The sequence below is a fragment of the Alnus glutinosa genome, chromosome 9 (genome assembly GCF_958979055.1).
Source record: "Alnus glutinosa chromosome 9, dhAlnGlut1.1, whole genome shotgun sequence".
Taxonomy (NCBI): domain Eukaryota; kingdom Viridiplantae; phylum Streptophyta; class Magnoliopsida; order Fagales; family Betulaceae; genus Alnus; species Alnus glutinosa.
In genome coordinates, this window is record NC_084894.1 from 4,943,788 (window position 1) to 4,962,388 (window position 18,601).

General features: G+C 36.3%; 2 protein-coding genes across 2 annotated transcripts; both read right to left on the bottom strand.

Moving 5' to 3' along the window:
- Positions 1-63: 63 nt before the first annotated feature.
- On the bottom strand, positions 64-2,386 carry LOC133877742 (uncharacterized). The gene is made up of 2 exons (XM_062316135.1): positions 2,209-2,386; positions 64-2,078 (listed from the first exon to the last, which is right to left on the bottom strand). Exon 2 carries the CDS (start codon positions 1,981-1,983, stop codon positions 64-66), a length of 1,920 nt encoding a protein of 639 aa, XP_062172119.1. The 5' UTR covers positions 1,984-2,078; positions 2,209-2,386.
- A 12,032-nt stretch (positions 2,387-14,418) lies between these two features.
- Positions 14,419-15,823, bottom strand: LOC133877743 (uncharacterized). Its single transcript, XM_062316137.1, has one exon. It carries the CDS (start codon positions 15,631-15,633, stop codon positions 14,419-14,421), a length of 1,215 nt encoding a protein of 404 aa, XP_062172121.1. The 5' UTR covers positions 15,634-15,823.
- Positions 15,824-18,601: the final 2,778 nt, after the last annotated feature.

Here is an 18,601-nt window from a genome sequence, read left to right on the forward strand (position 1 = left end):
GGCCGGTTATATCCGGTCCGGATTTACACCCCTAAGTACAACTAACTACAAAAAGATATTTTTCTAATAAGTGCTAAGAAGTTTTTCTTCTAATTTCCGTATACATTTATAGTCCCAATGGATAATGGATTTGCATTGTGTACAGTTTAGGCCCATAGCTCCCACAGAAGTTTCACCCTCCAAAGTTTCATTTTCAAAAGTTTTACCACAAGCATCACATGGATGAGAGTTCTTAGTTCTCCAGGATAAATTGAAAGGGTGTTGATGACCATCTTCTTGAGTAAAATTCGTTTCATACTTAATGTAGGGATACGGTCCAATTGCGCATCGAGGGTGAGCGGCAAAGTTGCATTCTACACAGTAATAGAACCAATGATTTGTATTTCTTTCTTCTTCACAAATTAGACAATAATATTCTTCAGAATCATTTTCAATTGTATAAGTAAGTGAGAGGTGATGTGGGTCATACTCACACTTAACTTTGAGGGGGAGTGTTGCACATTCAAAATCCATCGCAAATACACATTCATTGCATACAAATACTGCACCATTTGTCCCTAATCTTCTCTCCGAGCTATCACAAGCATTGCACATTTCAGCAGAACTTTTAGCAAAGGAGAGGGGGTGTCGGTGACCTTCATGTCTAAAGATTTTCGGAATTGAACAACATCGGATGTCCATGTTGTAGTCACAGTTGAGGTGGTGGCATACATAAGCGAAGCCATGGCTTAAACGACGACAAGCATTACAAGAACTGAGGCCACCAGTAAAATCCCAGGTTGCAGAGAGGGTAAGCTTATGTCGGTGAATTGGGTGTCGCTTCTTTAAGGGTAGTCTAGCGCAGGTACTATGGAGAAAGTAGTCGCATTGCTCACAACTATAAAATGGGGCGGAAATTGATTGCATACAACCTTCACAGATGAGCTTACGATGATCAAACTCGACTTCGTTGCGGCTGAGGATTAACTTATGTTCGTGATAGAAACGTTTGACCTCCTCACGGTCTTCATCCTCTTCTAAGTAGATATCCTCGTTGACATCAGATTCTATGCTTGAGTCACTTGAGTATGTGGTATCAATTGGTTCAATCGAATTTTTGCGGGCGCATTCCAAGTGGGCTACGAAATCACATTGGTGACAATAATAACCCGCACGCTTGAGGTTGAGCTTTGTAAAACAGAGGTTACATAATACGTCGTCGTGCCCCTTCATGATCACTTGACCAAGTGAATAGATGAGAGTGAGAAAGTGGCGATCTGCCATAATTTTGCTGGTGTCACTTGGTGCAATCGAATTGTCGTGGGCGCATTTCAAGTGGGCTACGAAATCACATTTTTTACAATAATAACCCGCATACTTGAGGTTGACCTTTCTACCGCACAGATTACAGCTACAGAATTCATGGTCGTGCTCTTTGAACACTTTACCAAGGGAATAGATGAGAGTGACCAAGTGACGATTTGCCCGAAGCTTAATGCTACGTGGCTTCAAAGCACATAGAGTGTGAGCCAAGTGTCGACAAACGAGACATACCTGGGCGTCGCCGCTCCAATCCTCACCACAGAGTTTACAAGTGAACTGGATCTCTTGAAAGATGGGAACAAATTCATGTTGGTGACAGTCGTCACGTTTAGTTGGCCAACTGGCTGAGGCACATTCTATGTCAAGGTCAAAATCGCAACTATGGCACTGGTAGGCAAAGCATCTGTTGCAAAGCCTAAGGCAGGCATCACAAGTCCTGTCCTCTTCTTCTGGCGCGACGAGAACAAGGTTGTGGTTTGGATGTACAGGGTGTTGTATCTCAAGGGGTAACTCTGCGCATGACTTGTGGAGGAAGAAGGTGCAGGACTGAGAGCATCTGTAGGCGGGACCGCTTACCGATTTATCGCACCCAGTGCAAACAACTTCATTCTCGCCATCATTTTCCAACTCTTCCACAAAGATCAGGGGATGCTCTTCGTGGCTAAAATGTTGGACCTCCATCTCTCGAGACTTCTCCCGATTCGATCTCCGCCTTTCTCTCTCTTACACAGTCCGGCACACGACAGAAAGGTGATTAATTAACAAAAAAAGTAACGCTGCAAGCACAAGTCAAGCTTTATTAATTTAGTCGTGAACAAAAAACAAAAAAGAAGAAAAGAGCAAAAGAGAGCAAACAAGCACAGAAGGAGCTAAACCCATTAGTTTTTTCTTTGAACTAAATGTTACCGTAAAATCTTGAGAAGGCTCACCGAAAATTGAACGTAACCGAGATCGGTAGATTGAGCAGACCCCCAATGAAAAAACCCAAAAGAAAGAAAGTGAGAGTAAGCAGAGAGGAGTGTGAGGGGCAGGCGGGCAGTAGCCACTCAGACTCGATCTGGTGGAGCAAGTCCTTTTTCTTTTTTCAGAGTTATGGGACCATTGTGAGAAAAACCAATCAAAGGGGTGGTTTTACAATTCCAAATGGATAGTCAATATATGGCTAAACTGCATAAGAGAATATTCCCTAAATTCATTGAATACCACACATTTCCGATCCTCTTCAATTCTCAATTGTAAGTGTTGCTAATTCCAAGCTAGAAAATTGCAAAGATTGAGAATAGTAATTGCAAACCATGCTTACACAATAAGTAGTTTTGGCTTGGCTAATAAAAAGGCACATTTCTGAACCAAAATAGACTATACTGATCCAAAATTCGTGCCACATGGCTCACAATCGGTATAATTTTGACCTCACTAAACTAAAATCTTGGCTCCATCACTATTAGGACTTACTTGAATGCTACATTGAACACTGCATTCTGCAAGTCTTAAACATTCCTGATTTGAACTAAGTTGGAACACCAAATGGAACAATGGAAGACTTCAGACACTTCAAGATAAGGAGCGTTTGAATCAGCTTGGGATGACACTTAGGACGGCCAGTTATGACACTTTTACAACTTAGAGTTTGAACCAATTTCGAACAACACTTGGAATGACAAGCAATGGATAAGCTTCAGTATTCTTGAAATAGAATTTGTTCGAACTCACTAGGGCTTAGCTTGGAACGACTTGTTTTGTTCGACTTCAAACTACTTTTTCAAATAGCTCGTTTCTTTTCTGTACACAGCAGAGATAAAAAAAAAAAAAAAAAAAGAGCAAGAACTGACCGAATATTTAAAAAACATGAAAGTAGAAAGTAAAGATTAAAGTATTTGGTTTAGAATAAAGGCACTCTCAAGATCAAAAAGTTGATCTTTGTGGTCCAATGGAGTATGCCGTGAGCCCGTAAAAGCAGGAAAAAAATTCCACACTGACGACCACCGACACTTTGAGAAAACAGTGATAACATAACACAGGCTGTAAACCAGTTGTGAAAAGTAGAACTCCTCGTCGTTGATGTCAAGCTGTCACTCTCACCCCTCGCCAATACAAGCATGGTCCCGAAATGACTCCTCAGTACTCATTCATGACTGACAGCATTTACAATAGCTTTTTAATCATTTTTTATTTTTACATGTAGGAAACAAAATTAATTGAACTGGCCCCAAGACAAGCTACTTTTTTTTTATTTTCAAATAGCTTTTTCACTTCCTCATTTTTGCATTTAATTGAACTTTTTCACCAAGTCAATAATAGCTATTACTTCCTCATCCTTTGCATTTTTAGTTCACCAACCAACACCCTTTTCAAAGCGGATCAGATCCTTACAATTTCTTTAAAATTGTAAATTTTTAAATTATATAAATTTAGATCATTTCATTTATTGAACTGCATAAAAAAATGTTATTTATTAAAAATATGATATGTTAACGATGAGAATTAAATATATTTTTATTAGGTTCTTACACTTTATGTCGTAAAAAAGCTTATTATCTAAATCTAAATGCAAGATTAAATAATATGCATGGTTATTACTATATGCAATGTTAAATAAATTAAGATTTCACTTGTTACACATGTAATTCGCGATTATCAACCATAAAAGGTCATACTCTTATAGAGTAATCGGGATTTGAATTACTAAAAGAAAAAATATATATATATATAATGAGGTATTACTTTGAAATGATAGTGAAAAAAAAAAACCTAACATAACCTAAAGGTCTTAAACTTACTAAATTCAAAACGACATCGTTTTAATGAATTTAATTTAATGTATATATAATATATAAAGGAAATGCAGATGCGGATAATAGATGCGGATGGTTATTATCATGTGTTCTTCTCATGTGATTTATCATTTTGAGAAATGTGCTACAATCTCATGGGATTGTGATACATCATTTGGAAATCAATTTTTAGAAAAAAAAAAATTGAAATGTTTAGCATTTCTCTAATGCTGATAGATGATCTAGCTTACCAATCCTTGTGTTTTCTAAACCTCAAAAATTCAGTCTACAGAAACAAGAGAAATGTTCCTTGGCCCTAAACTAATGGAGCCGAAGGTAATATGAATTTTATTTATTTTTTTAAAAAAATATGATTGCATTGTAACAATTATATAAAAAGCGAAGTAAAAATACTTCTGCATCAAAAGCAATGAATAATAAAAAAAATTTAGAAAAAAATAGAAAAGAAAGAGAAGAAAATTTGAAATATCTTCAAGTAATTGCATCTTATCCAATACAAGTTCATGCGTATCATTTTTAGCTTTCTACTTAGAAACTAATCAGTGGTCCTTGACAGCAATGGTCTTCCCATATATATATATATAAAATACACCCTTGTCATTATCGCCTACTTATCCTTTAGTTTTTATGTCAAGTCTGGCGTCTCAACACAATCAACACTATATCTTGAAATGTGTGTTCAAGCTCAGCTCATTTAAAATTCGGATGAGCTCGAGTTCGTTGAAAATGTCATTCGAGCCGAGCCTAGTTACTCGACAAGTTCGGCTCAACTAGAACTCAAACTAGGCTATTAAATTTTTCAATGTGTAATCGAATCGGAGTTCAAGCTCGAGTTCGTGAACAACCTCTATACAAACATTTATTAATAACATAAATATATAACACGTAAATATATAAGACATACTATAAAATATAGTATATTACACTACAAAAAAAATGGGATTTCTGGACGGTTTTAAACCGTCCAGAAATCGGCAAAAACCATCTGGAAAAAGTTCCAGACGGTTTTTTCTAGACGGTTTAAAACCGTCCAGGATAATTGGTCGGTAAAAAAGATTGCAGACGGTTTTTCTAAAACCGTCTGCAATTACAGACGGTTTTAGTAAAACCGTCCGCAATCTTTTTCGGACGGTTCGGGTAAAACCGTCCGAAATATTTTGCGGACGGTTCGGGTAAAATCGTCCGTATATATTTACGGACGGTTCGGGCCCAAACCGTCTGTAATTTACAGACGGTTTGAGCCCAAACCGTCTGGGATTTATATAGGCAAAATACCGAATAATTCTGGACGGTTTGGGCCCAAACCGTCCAGAATTATTATTTTTTTTAAAAAATTAATATTTAAAAAAAAAAAAACCCTAATACAACATTTCCAATCCATTTCCAAAATCCCAAATTCAAATCTAAATTCAAATACAAATACAAATTCAAATCCAAATCTATTTCCAAATTCAAACAACTCACAACATAACAATAGTCCAATAGCTTACATATTTAAAACATAATTAAACAACTCACAACGTAACCTATTACAGAATTCAAATATAAATACATAACTAAAAATCCAAAAATATTAAAACAAGTTGTTTCCATACACAATTATAATCATCAATGCATGCAAGCCGGCCCATAGGAGAATTAATCTGATTTACGACTTGTGTGCATTGCTTGCTTCAACCATCTTGTTCATTTCTACTTTCAGTGTTTGCTGCAATAGGTATACAAATATCAAATTGTTAGGTAAGAATCATCTTAATGAAGTTATGATTAACATGTTTTTTTTTTTCTTGAAAAGATGATTAACATGCCATTAGGTGAAAACTAAACACAAGTAATGAGAAGGTGTTTAAAAGTTTTGTACAAACAAGACTATCTCATCATTTGAATATAAAGCAACCGCATAAATCAAACAAGTAGCATCAGCAGTTCACTCTTGTGTAATACTTTGCATACCAATTCATCTTTTATCACTATGATTTTACCCATTTCCATGCACTGTAAGCCTAATATCTGTTTCTTAATAGTACATATTTGAAAACAAATTACATATACTCATCATGAACCATAAAGCACTCCAATCTGTATCATTTTTAACTTGAAAAAAAAAAATACATATATATATATATATATATATATATATATATATATATATATATATATATCATTTTTAATGCACTCCAATCTATAACACCCCCACATTAGCTTCACCACTGCCATACAACATTGTCACTATAAAAACCACTATAAAAACATAATTTGGAGGATCCCATCAGAAACGCTAGTCTGAACCCATAAAAGTTTTGGTCCAACAATATTGGCCACCCTGTATGCAACAAAAGTACACACATGACTCACCCACTTGATGAATGTCCCAAAATAACAATTAAAAGTTGATGATGACATTAGTCTAAAACCTACCACACAATAAAAATAAAAATGAATTAATTAATTAAAAAAAAAAACAAAACATATAATTGTTTGACGACGTTTTCCCCCAATAACTAAAAAGACATGTTGACGAGAATTCCAATATTCAACCTAAGCATATAATAGTTAACACAAACTCTTAACTATTAGCATTCATCTTTAACCATAAATTATTCTAGTGAAATTTGAAATAAAAATATAACAATCCCAATGAACAGTAAGAGGGGACAATTAGTGACTGAAGATGGCAAAGTTAAGTGTAAACCAAAACATCACCTTCTTCGTTGTTTCCCATTGATGATTGTTTCTCTGCCATAATCAAGGCTACCATACGTTTGACAGCTGCAAGCTCTTCCTGGTGTGCTTCGTACAAAGTCTTCAAACGTTCCATCTCAGCAGCCATTTCTTGTTCTTTGGGAGTAGGCCCACTAGAGATCGATCCTTGTCCGGAGGTATAAGAGGTGGATTTACCGGGAGTCGGCCCTAGCCCTACCCCGCGTACACGACCGGGATGTTCTCGTCCTAGCACTTGTGCACACGCATCGTTATGCGACCAATAGATTGACCCCTGTGAACACACTCGTTCTGCAGGCGACTGATTCATAATAATTTCACTTATCTTCTCCTGCACAAAACATCCAAGGGTGAGAATTTGAACCTAGAACTAATATTTTGTATTTACCACTTACGATAGTTTCTCCAGCTGCCGCATTCACAGGGTTCCCATCTTTCTTCGTGTGCGAGACAATGAACATATCATCTCGGTTCGGTGTTTCTCCTATGTCTTCCTCCTGCAATATCATTAACATTATCAGTTATAAGCATATTATATTACCGCAGTGCGTACAAGCAGTGAACGTTTATCTATAGTCTATAATTATTTTATATATATATATATATATATATATATATATATATATATATATATATATATATATATATATATATATATAATTTAATGGTTTGTCTATGCATATATGAACCCTAAGACTATGAAGGTGCAAACCGAATGGGAAATATGCTGTTGATGGTATGATTTTGTGTAAGTATTCAAAGCTTATACTGCAAGTGCACATATGGCCTTTATACAGTTGAATATTTTCCCCCACACTGCTTGAGAAATATTAATATTTAAAAATCATTTTAAAAATATTATTTTACTAATATCCAGGTATGAGTTTTACAATTCCAAATGCATAGTCAATGACTAAAATGCATAAGAGAATATTTCCCTAAATCCAAAAAAATACACTGCAACAACTGTGTTGTAAAATGAGGTTTATTATGTGTAGGTTGAGATAAGATGAATATGGTTATGAATTAGGAAGCTAGAAATAAGATGAACATAATTAAATTAATTGTGTCGTAATTGCTAATTCCAAGCTAGAAAATTGCATTGGAGAATAGTAATTGCACCCAGTAGCTTTGGGTTGGCAAATAAAGGCATCGATCTTCAATTCAATATTTTACAAGGATTTTATGCAACGAAAAAATGTGTGGTTTGTGTGAAAAAATTGGTGCTAATGGTGGTGGCCGGGGGTTCAATTTTGCAGCTTGGGCTATATATGTGGTTTGATATATGATAGAATTTACTCATTCATATAATAATAATAATAATAATAATAATAATAATAATAATAATAATAATGACAGTCTTCGATACTATTTCTCTACTGAGAACCAAACTTATAACATTATCAGAAAATTGAAGAATGAGAGAGAGAGAGAGAGAGAGAAACAATGGTTTAATATTCCAATTGAAGTATACGATGAAATAAATTATACAATTACCATGTACTCTCTTTCTAACTCAAGACACAAATATGCTAGCTAGTACAACTAACTACAAAAAGATATTTTTCTAATAAGTGCTAAGAAGTTTTTCTTCTAATTTCCGTATACATTTATAGTCCCAATGGATAATGGATTTGCATTGTGTACAGTTTAGGCCCATAGCTCCCACAGAAGTTTCACCCTCCAAAGTTTCATTTTCAAAAGTTTTACCACAAGCATCACATGGATGAGAGTTCTTAGTTCTCCAGGAAAAATTGAAAGCTAGGGTGTTGATGACCATCTTCTTGAGCAAAATTCGTTTCATACTTAATGTAGGGATACGGTCCAATTGCGCATCGAGGGTGAGCGGCAAAGTTGCATTCTACACAGTAATAGAACCAATGATTTGTATTTCTTTCTTCTTCACAAATTAGACAATAATATTCTTCAGAATCATTTTCAATTGTATAAGTAAGTGAGAGGTGATGTGGGTCATACTCACACTTAACTTTGAGGGGGAGTGTTGCACATTCAAAATCCATCGCAAATACACATTCATTGCATACAAATACTGCACCATTTGTCCCTAATCTTCTCTCCGAGCTATCACAAGCATTGCACATTTCAGCAGAACTTTTAGCAAAGGAGAGGGGGTGTCGGTGACCTTCATGTCTAAAGATTTTCGGAATTGAACAACATCGGATGTCCATGTTGTAGCCACAGTTGAGGTGGTGGCATACATATTCGAAGCCATGGCTTAAACGACGACAAGCATTACAAGAACTGAGGCCACCAGTAAAATCCCCGGTTGCAGAGAGGGTAAGCTTATGTCGGTGAATTGGGTGTCGCTTCTTTAAGGGTAGTCTAGCGCAGGTACTATGGAGAAAGTAGTCGCATTGCTCACAACTATAAAATGGGGCGGAAATTGATTGCATACAACCTTCACAGATGAGCTTACGATGATCAAACTCGACTTCGTTGCGGCTGAGGATTAACTTATGTTCGTGATAGAAACGTTTGACCTCCTCACGGTCTTCATCCTCTTCTAAGTAGATATCCTCGTTGACATCAGATTCTATGCTTGAGTCACTTGAGTATGTGGTATCAATTGGTTCAATCGAATTTTTGCGGGCGCATCCCAAGTGGGCTACGAAATCACATTGGTGACAATAATAACCCGCACGCTTGGGGTTGAGCTTTGTAAAACAGAGGTTACATAATGTGTCGTCGTGCTCCTTCAGGATCACTTGACCAAGTGAATAGATGAGAGTGAGAAAGTGGCGATCTGCCATAATTTTGATGGTGTCACTTGGTGCAATCGAATTGTCGTGGGCGCATTTCAAGTGGGCTACGAAATCACATTTTTTACAATAATAACCCGCATACTTGAGGTTGACCTTTCTACCGCACAGATTACAGCTACAGAATTCATGGTCGTGCTCTTTGAACACTTTACCAAGGGAATAGATGAGAGTGACCAAGTGACGATCTGCCCGAAGCTTAATGCTACGTGGCTTCAAAGCACATAGAGTGTGAGCCAAGTGTCGACAAACGAGACATACCTGGGCGTCGCCGCTCCAATCCTCACCACAGAGTTTACAAGTGAACTGGATCTCTTGAAAGATGGGAACGAATTCATGTTGGTGACAGTCGTCACGTTTAGTTGGCCAACTGGCTGAGGCACATTCTATGTCAAGGTCGAAATCGCAACTATGGCACTGGTAGGCAAAGCATCTGTTGCAAAGCCTAAGGCAGGCATCACAAGTCCTGTCCTCTTCTTCTGGCGCGACGAGAACAAGGTTGTGGTTTGGATGTACGGGGTGTTGTATCTCAAGGGGTAACTCTGCGCATGACTTGTGGAGGAAGAAGGTGCAGGACTGAGAGCATCTGTAGGCGGGACCGCTTACCGATTTATCGCACCCAGAGCAAACAACTTCATTCTCGCCATCATTTTCCAACTCTTCCACAAAGATCAAGGGATGCTCTTCGTGGCTAAAATGTTGGACCTCCATCTCTCGAGACTTCTCCCGATTCGATCTCCGCCTTTCTCTCTCTTACACAGTCCGGCACACGACAGAAAGGTGATTAATTAACAAAAAAAGTAACGCTGCAAGTACAGGTCAAGCTTTAGAACAAGCTTTATCAATTTAGTCGTGAACAAAAAACAAAAAAGAAGAAAAGAGCAAAAGAGAGCAAACAAGCACAGAAGGAGCTAAACCCATTAGTTTTTTCTTTGAACTAAATGTTACCGTAAAATCTTGAGAAGGCTCACCGAAAATTGAACGTAACCGAGATCGGTAGATTGAGCAGACCCCCAATGAAAAAACCCAAAAGAAAGAAAGTGAGAGTAAGCAGAGAGGAGTGTGAGGGGCAGGCGGGAAGCAGTCACTCAGACTCGATCTGGTGGAGCAAGTCCTTTTTCTTTTTTCAGAGTTATGGGACCATTGTGACAAAAACCAATCAAAGGGGTGGTTTTACAATTCCAAATGGATAGTCAATATATGGCTAAACTGCATAAGAGAATATTCCCTAAATTCATTGAATACCACACATTTCCGATCCTCTTCAATTCTCAATTGTAAGTGTTGCTAATTCCAAGCTAGAAAATTGCAAAGATTGGGAACAACCATGCTTACACAATAAGTAGTTTTGGCTTGGCTAATAAAAAGGCACATTTCTGAACCAAAATAGACTCTACTGAACCAAAATTCGTGCCACATGGCTCACAATCGGTATAATTTTGACCTCACTAAACTAAAATCTTGGCTCCATCACTATTAGGACTTAATTATTTGGATGCTACATTGAACACTGCATTCTGCAAGTCTTAAACATTCTTTATTTGAACTAAGTTGGAACACCAAATGGAACGATGGAAGACATCAGACACTTCAAGATAAGGAGCGTTTGAATCAGCTTGGGATGACACTTAGGACGGCCAGTTATGACACTTTTACAACTTAGAGTTTGAACCAATTTCGAACAACACTTGGAATGACAAGCAATGGATAAGCTTCAGTATTCCTGAAATAGAATTTGTTCGAACTCACTAGGGCTTAGCTTGGAACGACTTGTTTTGCTCGACTTCAAACTACTTTTTCAAATAGCTCGTTTGAACTGGCCGTAAAACCTCAGTTCGAACTGAGTACATGAAATTGCTCAAAATAATAAGTCCGAAGTACATTTTTGTCTAATTAAAATTGAATTCCACCAACTTGTTTTTAACACCGAATTAGCAAAGTTCAAAACTAACGTCAGTCTTGTTTCTACTGCTAATTGGCTGCAAAAGTTGATAATTCGACTTGATATAAGTTAATTTGCCAAAGTTGAGTAACTTGATATAAGTTATTGGCCAGCTGAAAAGCCATTTACTAAAATAAAATAAAATAAAAGTTAATGACTGAAGTTGTTGCGGAAGAAATTAATTCGAGAGGAACATAAAAAATTTGCTGGTGTGGGGTTAACGTCTATTGTTAGAAAGATCTGTAGCAGTTAAAAAGCCACGGCTGAAGACTTCTTGATTTTCATGAAATTAGGGTTTTTGAATATGGTTATTTTCCATCAATTTCTGCAACAAATTTGTTAATTACTCACTTTCAAATGGGATTTAACATCTATTGGTTAATTTGTTAATTAACCTTTACACTTCCACCACATTAATTACTACCTTGCCATCTTTTTTTCCCACACAAGATATTCTGTCCTTCACCATTTGATTTCACCAAGTGAATCCTAGCTATCAATTGAACTTTTTCCCCAAGTCAATAATAGCTATTACTTCCTCATCCTTTGCATTTTTAGTTCACCAACCAACACCCTTTTCAAAGCCGATCAGGATCCTTACAATTTCTTTAAAATTGAAAAATTTTAAATTATATAAATTTAGATCATTTCATTTATTGAACTGCATAAAAAATGTTATTTATTAAAAATATGACATGTTAACGATGAGAATTAAATATATTTTTATTAGGTTCTTACACTTTATGTCGTAAAAAAGCTTATTATCTAAATCTAAATGCAAGATTAAATAATATGGTTATTACTATATGCAATGTTAAATAAATTAAGATTTCACTTGTTACACATGTAATTCACGATTATCAAATAAAAGGTCGTAATCTTATAGAGTAATCGGGATTTGAATTACTAAAAGAAAAGAAAAGAAAAGAAAAGTAAATATAATGAGGTATTACTTTGAAATGATAGTGAAAAAAAAAACCTAACATAACCTAAAGGTCTTAAACTTACTAAATTCAAAACGACTTCGTTTTAGTGAATTTAATTTAATGTATATATAATATATAAAGGAAATGCAGATGCGGATAATGGATGCGGATGGTTATTATCATGTGTTCTTTTCACGTGATTTATCATTTTGAGAAATGTGCTACAATCTCATGGAATTGTGATACATCATTTGGAAACCAATTTTTAGAAGAAAAAAAATTGAAATGTTTAGCATTTCTCTAATGCTGATAGATGATCTAGCTTACCAATCCTTGTGTTTTCTAAACCTCAAAAATTCAGTCTACAGAAACAAGAGAAATGTTCCTTGGCCCTAAACTAATGGAGCCGAAGGTAATATGAATTTTATTTATTTTTTTAAAAAAATATGATTGCATTGTAACAATTATATAAAAAGCGAAGTAAAAATACTTCTGCATCAAAAGCAATGAATAATAAAAAAAATTTAGAAAAAAATAGAAAAGAAAGAGAAGAAAATTTGAAATATCTTCAAGTAATTGCATCTTATCCAATACAAGTTCATGCGTATCATTTTTAGCTTTCTACTTAGAAACTTATCGGTGGTCCTTGACAGCAATGGTCTTCCCATATATACATATAAAATACACCCTTGTCATTATCGCCTACTTATCCTTTAGTTTTTATGTCAAGTCTGGCGTCTCAACACAATCAACACTATATTTTGAAATGTGTGTTCAAGCTCAACTCATTTAAAATTCGGATGAGCTCGAGTTCGTTGAGAATGTCATTCGAGCCGAGCCTAGTTACTCGACAAGTTCGGCTCAACTAGAACTCAAACTAGGCTATTAAATTTTTCAATGTGTAATCGAATCGGAGTTCAAGCTCGAGTTCGTGAACAACCTCTATACAAACATTTATTAATAACATAAATATATAACACGTAAATATATAAGACATACTATAAAATATAGTACATTACTATAGTCTATAATTATTATATATATATATAATTTAATGGTTTGTCTATGCATATATGAACCCTAAGACTATGAAGGTGCAAACCGAATGGGAAATATGCTGTTGATGGTATGATTATGTGTAAGTATTCAAAGCTTATACTGCAAGTGCACATATGGCCTTTATACAGTTGAATATTTTCCCCCACACTGCTTGAGAAATATTAATATTTAAAAATCATTTTAAAAATATTATTTTACTAATATCCAGGTATGAGTTTTAAAATTCCAAATGCATAGTCAATGACTAAAATACAGAAGAGAATATTTCCCTAAATCCAAAAAAATACGCTGCAACAGCTGTGTTGTAAAATGAAGTTTATTATGTGTAGGTTGAGATAAGATGAATATGGTTATGAATTCGGAAGCTAGAAATAAGATGAACATAATTAAATTAATTGTGTCGTTGCTAATTCGAAGCTAGAAAATTGCATCGATTGAGAATAGTAATTGCACCCAGTAGCCTTGGGTTGGCAAATAAAGGCATCGATCTTCAATTCAATATTTTACAAGGATTTTATGGAACGAAAAAATGTGTGGTTTGTGTGAAAAAATTGGTGCTAATGGTGGTGGCCGGGGGTTCAATTTTGCAGCTTGGGCTATATATGTGGTTTGATATATGATAGAATTTACTCATTCATATAATAATAATAATAATAATAATAATAATAATAATAATATATAATAATGACAGTCTTCGATACTATTTCTCTACTGAGAACCAAACTTATAACATTATCAGAAAATTGAAGAATGAGAGAGAGAGAGAGAAACAATCGTTTAATATTCCAATTGAAGTATACGATGAAATAAATTATACAATTACCATGTACTCTCTTTCTAACTCAAGACACAAACATGCTAGCTAGTACAACTAACTACAAAAAGATATTTTTCTAATAAGTGCTAAGAAGTTTTTCTTCTAATTTCCGTATACATTTATAGTCCCAATGGATAATGGATTTGCATTGTGTACAGTTTAGGCCCATAGCTCCCACAGAAGTTTCACCCTCCAAAGTTTCATTTTCAAAAGTTTTACCACAAGCATCACATGGATGAGAGTTCTTAGTTCTCCAGGAAAAATTGAAAGGGTGTTGATGACCATCTTCTTGAGTAAAATTCGTTTCATACTTAATGTAGGGATACGGTCCAATTGCGCATTGAGGGTGAGCGGCAAAGTTGCATTCTACACAGTAATAGAACCAATGGTTTGTATTTCTTTCTTCTTCACAAATTAGACAATAATATTCTTCATAATCATTTTCAACTGTATAAGTAAGTGAGAGGTGATGTGAGTCATACTCACACTTAACTTTGAGGGGGAGTGTTGCACATTCAAAATCCATGGCAAATTCACATTCATTGCATACAAATACTGCACCATAATAGATTGCACCATTTGTCCCTAATCCGCTCTCCGAGCTATCACAAGCATTAAACATTTCAGCAGAACTTTTAGCAAAGGAGAGGGGGTGTCGGTGACCTTCATGTTTAAAGATTTTCGGAATTGAACAACATCGGATGTCCATGTTGTAGCCACAGTTGAGGTGGTGGCATACATAAGCGAAGCCATGGCTTAAACGACGACAAGCATTACAAGAACTGAGGCCACCAGTAAAATCCCCGGTTGCAGAGAGGGTAAGCTTATGTCGGTGAATTGGGTGTCGCTTCTTTAAGGGTAGTCTAGCCCAGGTACTATGGAGAAAGTAGTCGCATTGCTCACAACTATAAAATGGGGCGGAAATTGATTGCATACAACCTTCACAGATGAGCTTACGATGATCAAACTCGACTTCGTTGCGGCTGAGGATTAACTTATGTTCGTGATAGAAACGTTTGACCTCCTCACGCTCTTCATCCTCTTCTAAGTAGATATCCTCATTGACATCAGATTCTATGCTTGAGTCACTTGAGTATGTGGTATCAATTGGTTCAATCGAATTTTTGCGGGCGCATCCCAAGTGGGCTACGAAATCACATTGGTGACAATAATAACCCGCACGCTTGGGGTTGAGCTTTGTAAAACAGAGGTTACATAATGTGTCGTCGTGCTCCTTCAGGATCACTTGACCAAGTGAATAGATGAGAGTGAGAAAGTGGCGATCTGCCATAATTTTGATGGTGTCACTTGGTGCAATCGAATTGTCGTGGGCGCATTTCAAGTGGGCTACGAAATCACATTTTTTACAATAATAACCCGCATACTTGAGGTTGACCTTTCTACCGCAAAAGTAACAGAATGCATGGTCGTGCTCTTTGAACACTTTACCAAGGGAATAGATGAGAGTGACCGAGTGACTATCTGCCTGAAGTTTAATGCTACGTGGCTTCAAAGCACATAGAGTGTGAGCCAAGTGTCGACAAACGAGACATACCTGGGCGTCGCCGCTCCAATCCTCACCACAGAGTATACAAGTGAACTGGATCTCTTGAAAGATGGGAACGAATTCATGTTGGTGACAGTCGTCACGTTTAGTTGGCCAACTGGCTGAGGCACATTCTATGTCAAGGTCGAAATTGCAACTATGGCACTGGTAGGTGAAGCATCAGTCGCAACGCCTAAGGCAGGCATCACAGGTCCTGTAGTACTCTTCTTCTGGCGCGACGAGAACGAGGTTGTGGTTTGGATGTACAGGGTGTTGTATCTCAAGGGGTAACTCTGCGCATGACTTGTGGAGGAAGAAGGTGCAGTACTCTGAGCATTTGTAGGCGGGACCGCTAACCGATTTATCGCACCCAGAGCAAACAACTTCATTCTCGCCATCATTTTCCAACTCTTCCACAAAGATCAAGGGATGCTCTTCGTGGCTAAAATGTTGGACCTCCATCTCTCGAGACTTCTCCCGATTCGATCTCCGCCTTTCTCTCTCTTACACAGTCCAGCACACGGCAGAAAGGTGATTAATTAACAAAAAAAGTAACGCTGCAAGTACAGGTCAAGCTTTAGAACAAGCTTTATTAATTTAGTCGTGAACAAAAAACAAAAAAGAAGAAAAGAGGAAAAGAGAGCAAACAAGCACAGATGGAGCTAAACCCATTAGTTTTTTCTTTGAACTAAATGTTACCGTAAAATCTTGAGAAGGCTCACCGAAAATTGAACGTAACCGAGATCGGTAGATTGAGCAGACCCCCAATGAAAAAACCCAAAAGAAAGAAAGTGAGAGTAAGCAGAGAGGATGATATGATCATTATTATTTGGTCTTGACTTGTGTTAGAGTTCCATAAGGGAAGTTATATCTTCCAGTTTAAGATTGAGTCAGATTCTTAATAGAGTCCTAGTCTAAAATTAATAGAGTCCATCTTAATCCTAGTGGGTCAGTTAGATAGTTTAAGAGTCCTATTTTGATTAATAGATATCTTTGTAACCGATAAGTATTGCTCCTCTATTTAAAGAGGATTATTAATGACTAAGAGGTATGTTGATTATTGTTATGTGAAATACAGTTTACTGTGTTTTTTTGGGAGATCAGGCTTTCTCGAATTAGCTATTGGAGGTTACGGTTCCCTCGAACGAGCCAATCTATCATTTCCTGTGTTTTGTATTAATTGGTTCGCATCAGAGGAGTGTGAGGGGCAGGCGGGCAGCAGTCACTCAGACTCGATCTGGTGGAGCAAGTCCTTTTTCTTTTTTCGGAGTTATGGGACCATTGTGACAAAAACCAATCAAAGGGGTGGTTTTACAATTCCAAATGGATAGTCAATATATGGCTAAATTGCATAAGAACATTCCTAGCAGCTTCCATTCCCTTTCTCTTCATTTTTTTCTAAATGTAAGGAATAAAACTACTTTTTGCTTCCCTATCAAAAAACACCCCACAGCAACTTCCCTTCATTTTTCCCTATATCATTAAAATATTATTTTGTTACTTTTACTTTAATTAAAAGTAAGAAAAGAAAGAGATAAAGTAAGAGAGAGATTATATTTTTAGCATAAACAATTGAATGTGAGGTGAACAGTACTGCTTCCCAATGCATTGGGAAGCACTGTTCACTTCCTAGGAAACAGATAATTGTAGGGAAGCTGCTGTGGGATGGTTTTTTTGACTTTCTTAAAATTTTTCCTAAAATTTAGGGAACAGATCATTTGTAGGAAAGCTGCCAGTAATGCTCTTAATATTCCCTAAATTCATTGAATACCACACATTTCCGATCCTCTTCAATTCTCAATTGTAAGTGTTGCTCATTCCAAGCTAGAAAATTGCAAAGATTGAGAATAGTAATTGCAAACCATGCTTACAAAATAAGTAGTTTTGGCTTGGCTAATAAAAAGGCACATTTCTGAACCAAAATAGACTCTACTGAACCAAAATTCGTGCCACATGGTTCACAATCGGTATAATTTTGACCTCACTAAACTAAAATCTTGACTCCATCACTATGAGGACTTACTTGGATGCTACATTGAACACTGCATTCTGCAAGTCTTAAACATTCCTGATTTGAACTAAGTTGGAACACCAAATAGAACGATGGAAGACTTCAGACACTTCAAGATAAGGAGCGTTTGAATCAGCTTGGGATGACACTTAGGACGGCCAGTTATGACACTTTTACAACTTAGAGTTTGAACCAATTTCGAACAACACTTGGAATGACAAGCAATGGATAAGCTTCAGTATTCCTGAAATAGAATTTGTTCGAACTCACTAGGGCTTAGCTTGGAACGACTTGTTTTGCTTGACTTCAAACTACTTTTTCAAATAGCACGTTTGAACTGGCCGTAAAACCTCAGTTCGAACTGAGTACATGAAATTGCTCAAAATAATAAGTCCGAAGTACATTTTTGTCTAATTAAAATTGAATTCCACCAAATTGTTTTAAACACCGAATTAGCGAAGTTCAAAACTAACAACGTGAGTCTTGTTTCTACTGCTAATTGGCTGCAAAGGTTGATAATTCTAAAAAAAAAAAGAGAAAAAATTAACCAATAAAGGGAGATAACATATAATGGTTTTACAGTTTTCTTTTCTGAAAATATTAATATAACTTGTTATATCAATCACACAATCCTATATATTGATCATCGAAATTGACTAGCTAGCTCATTCATGATTTACTGATCAATTAAAACACGTGTAA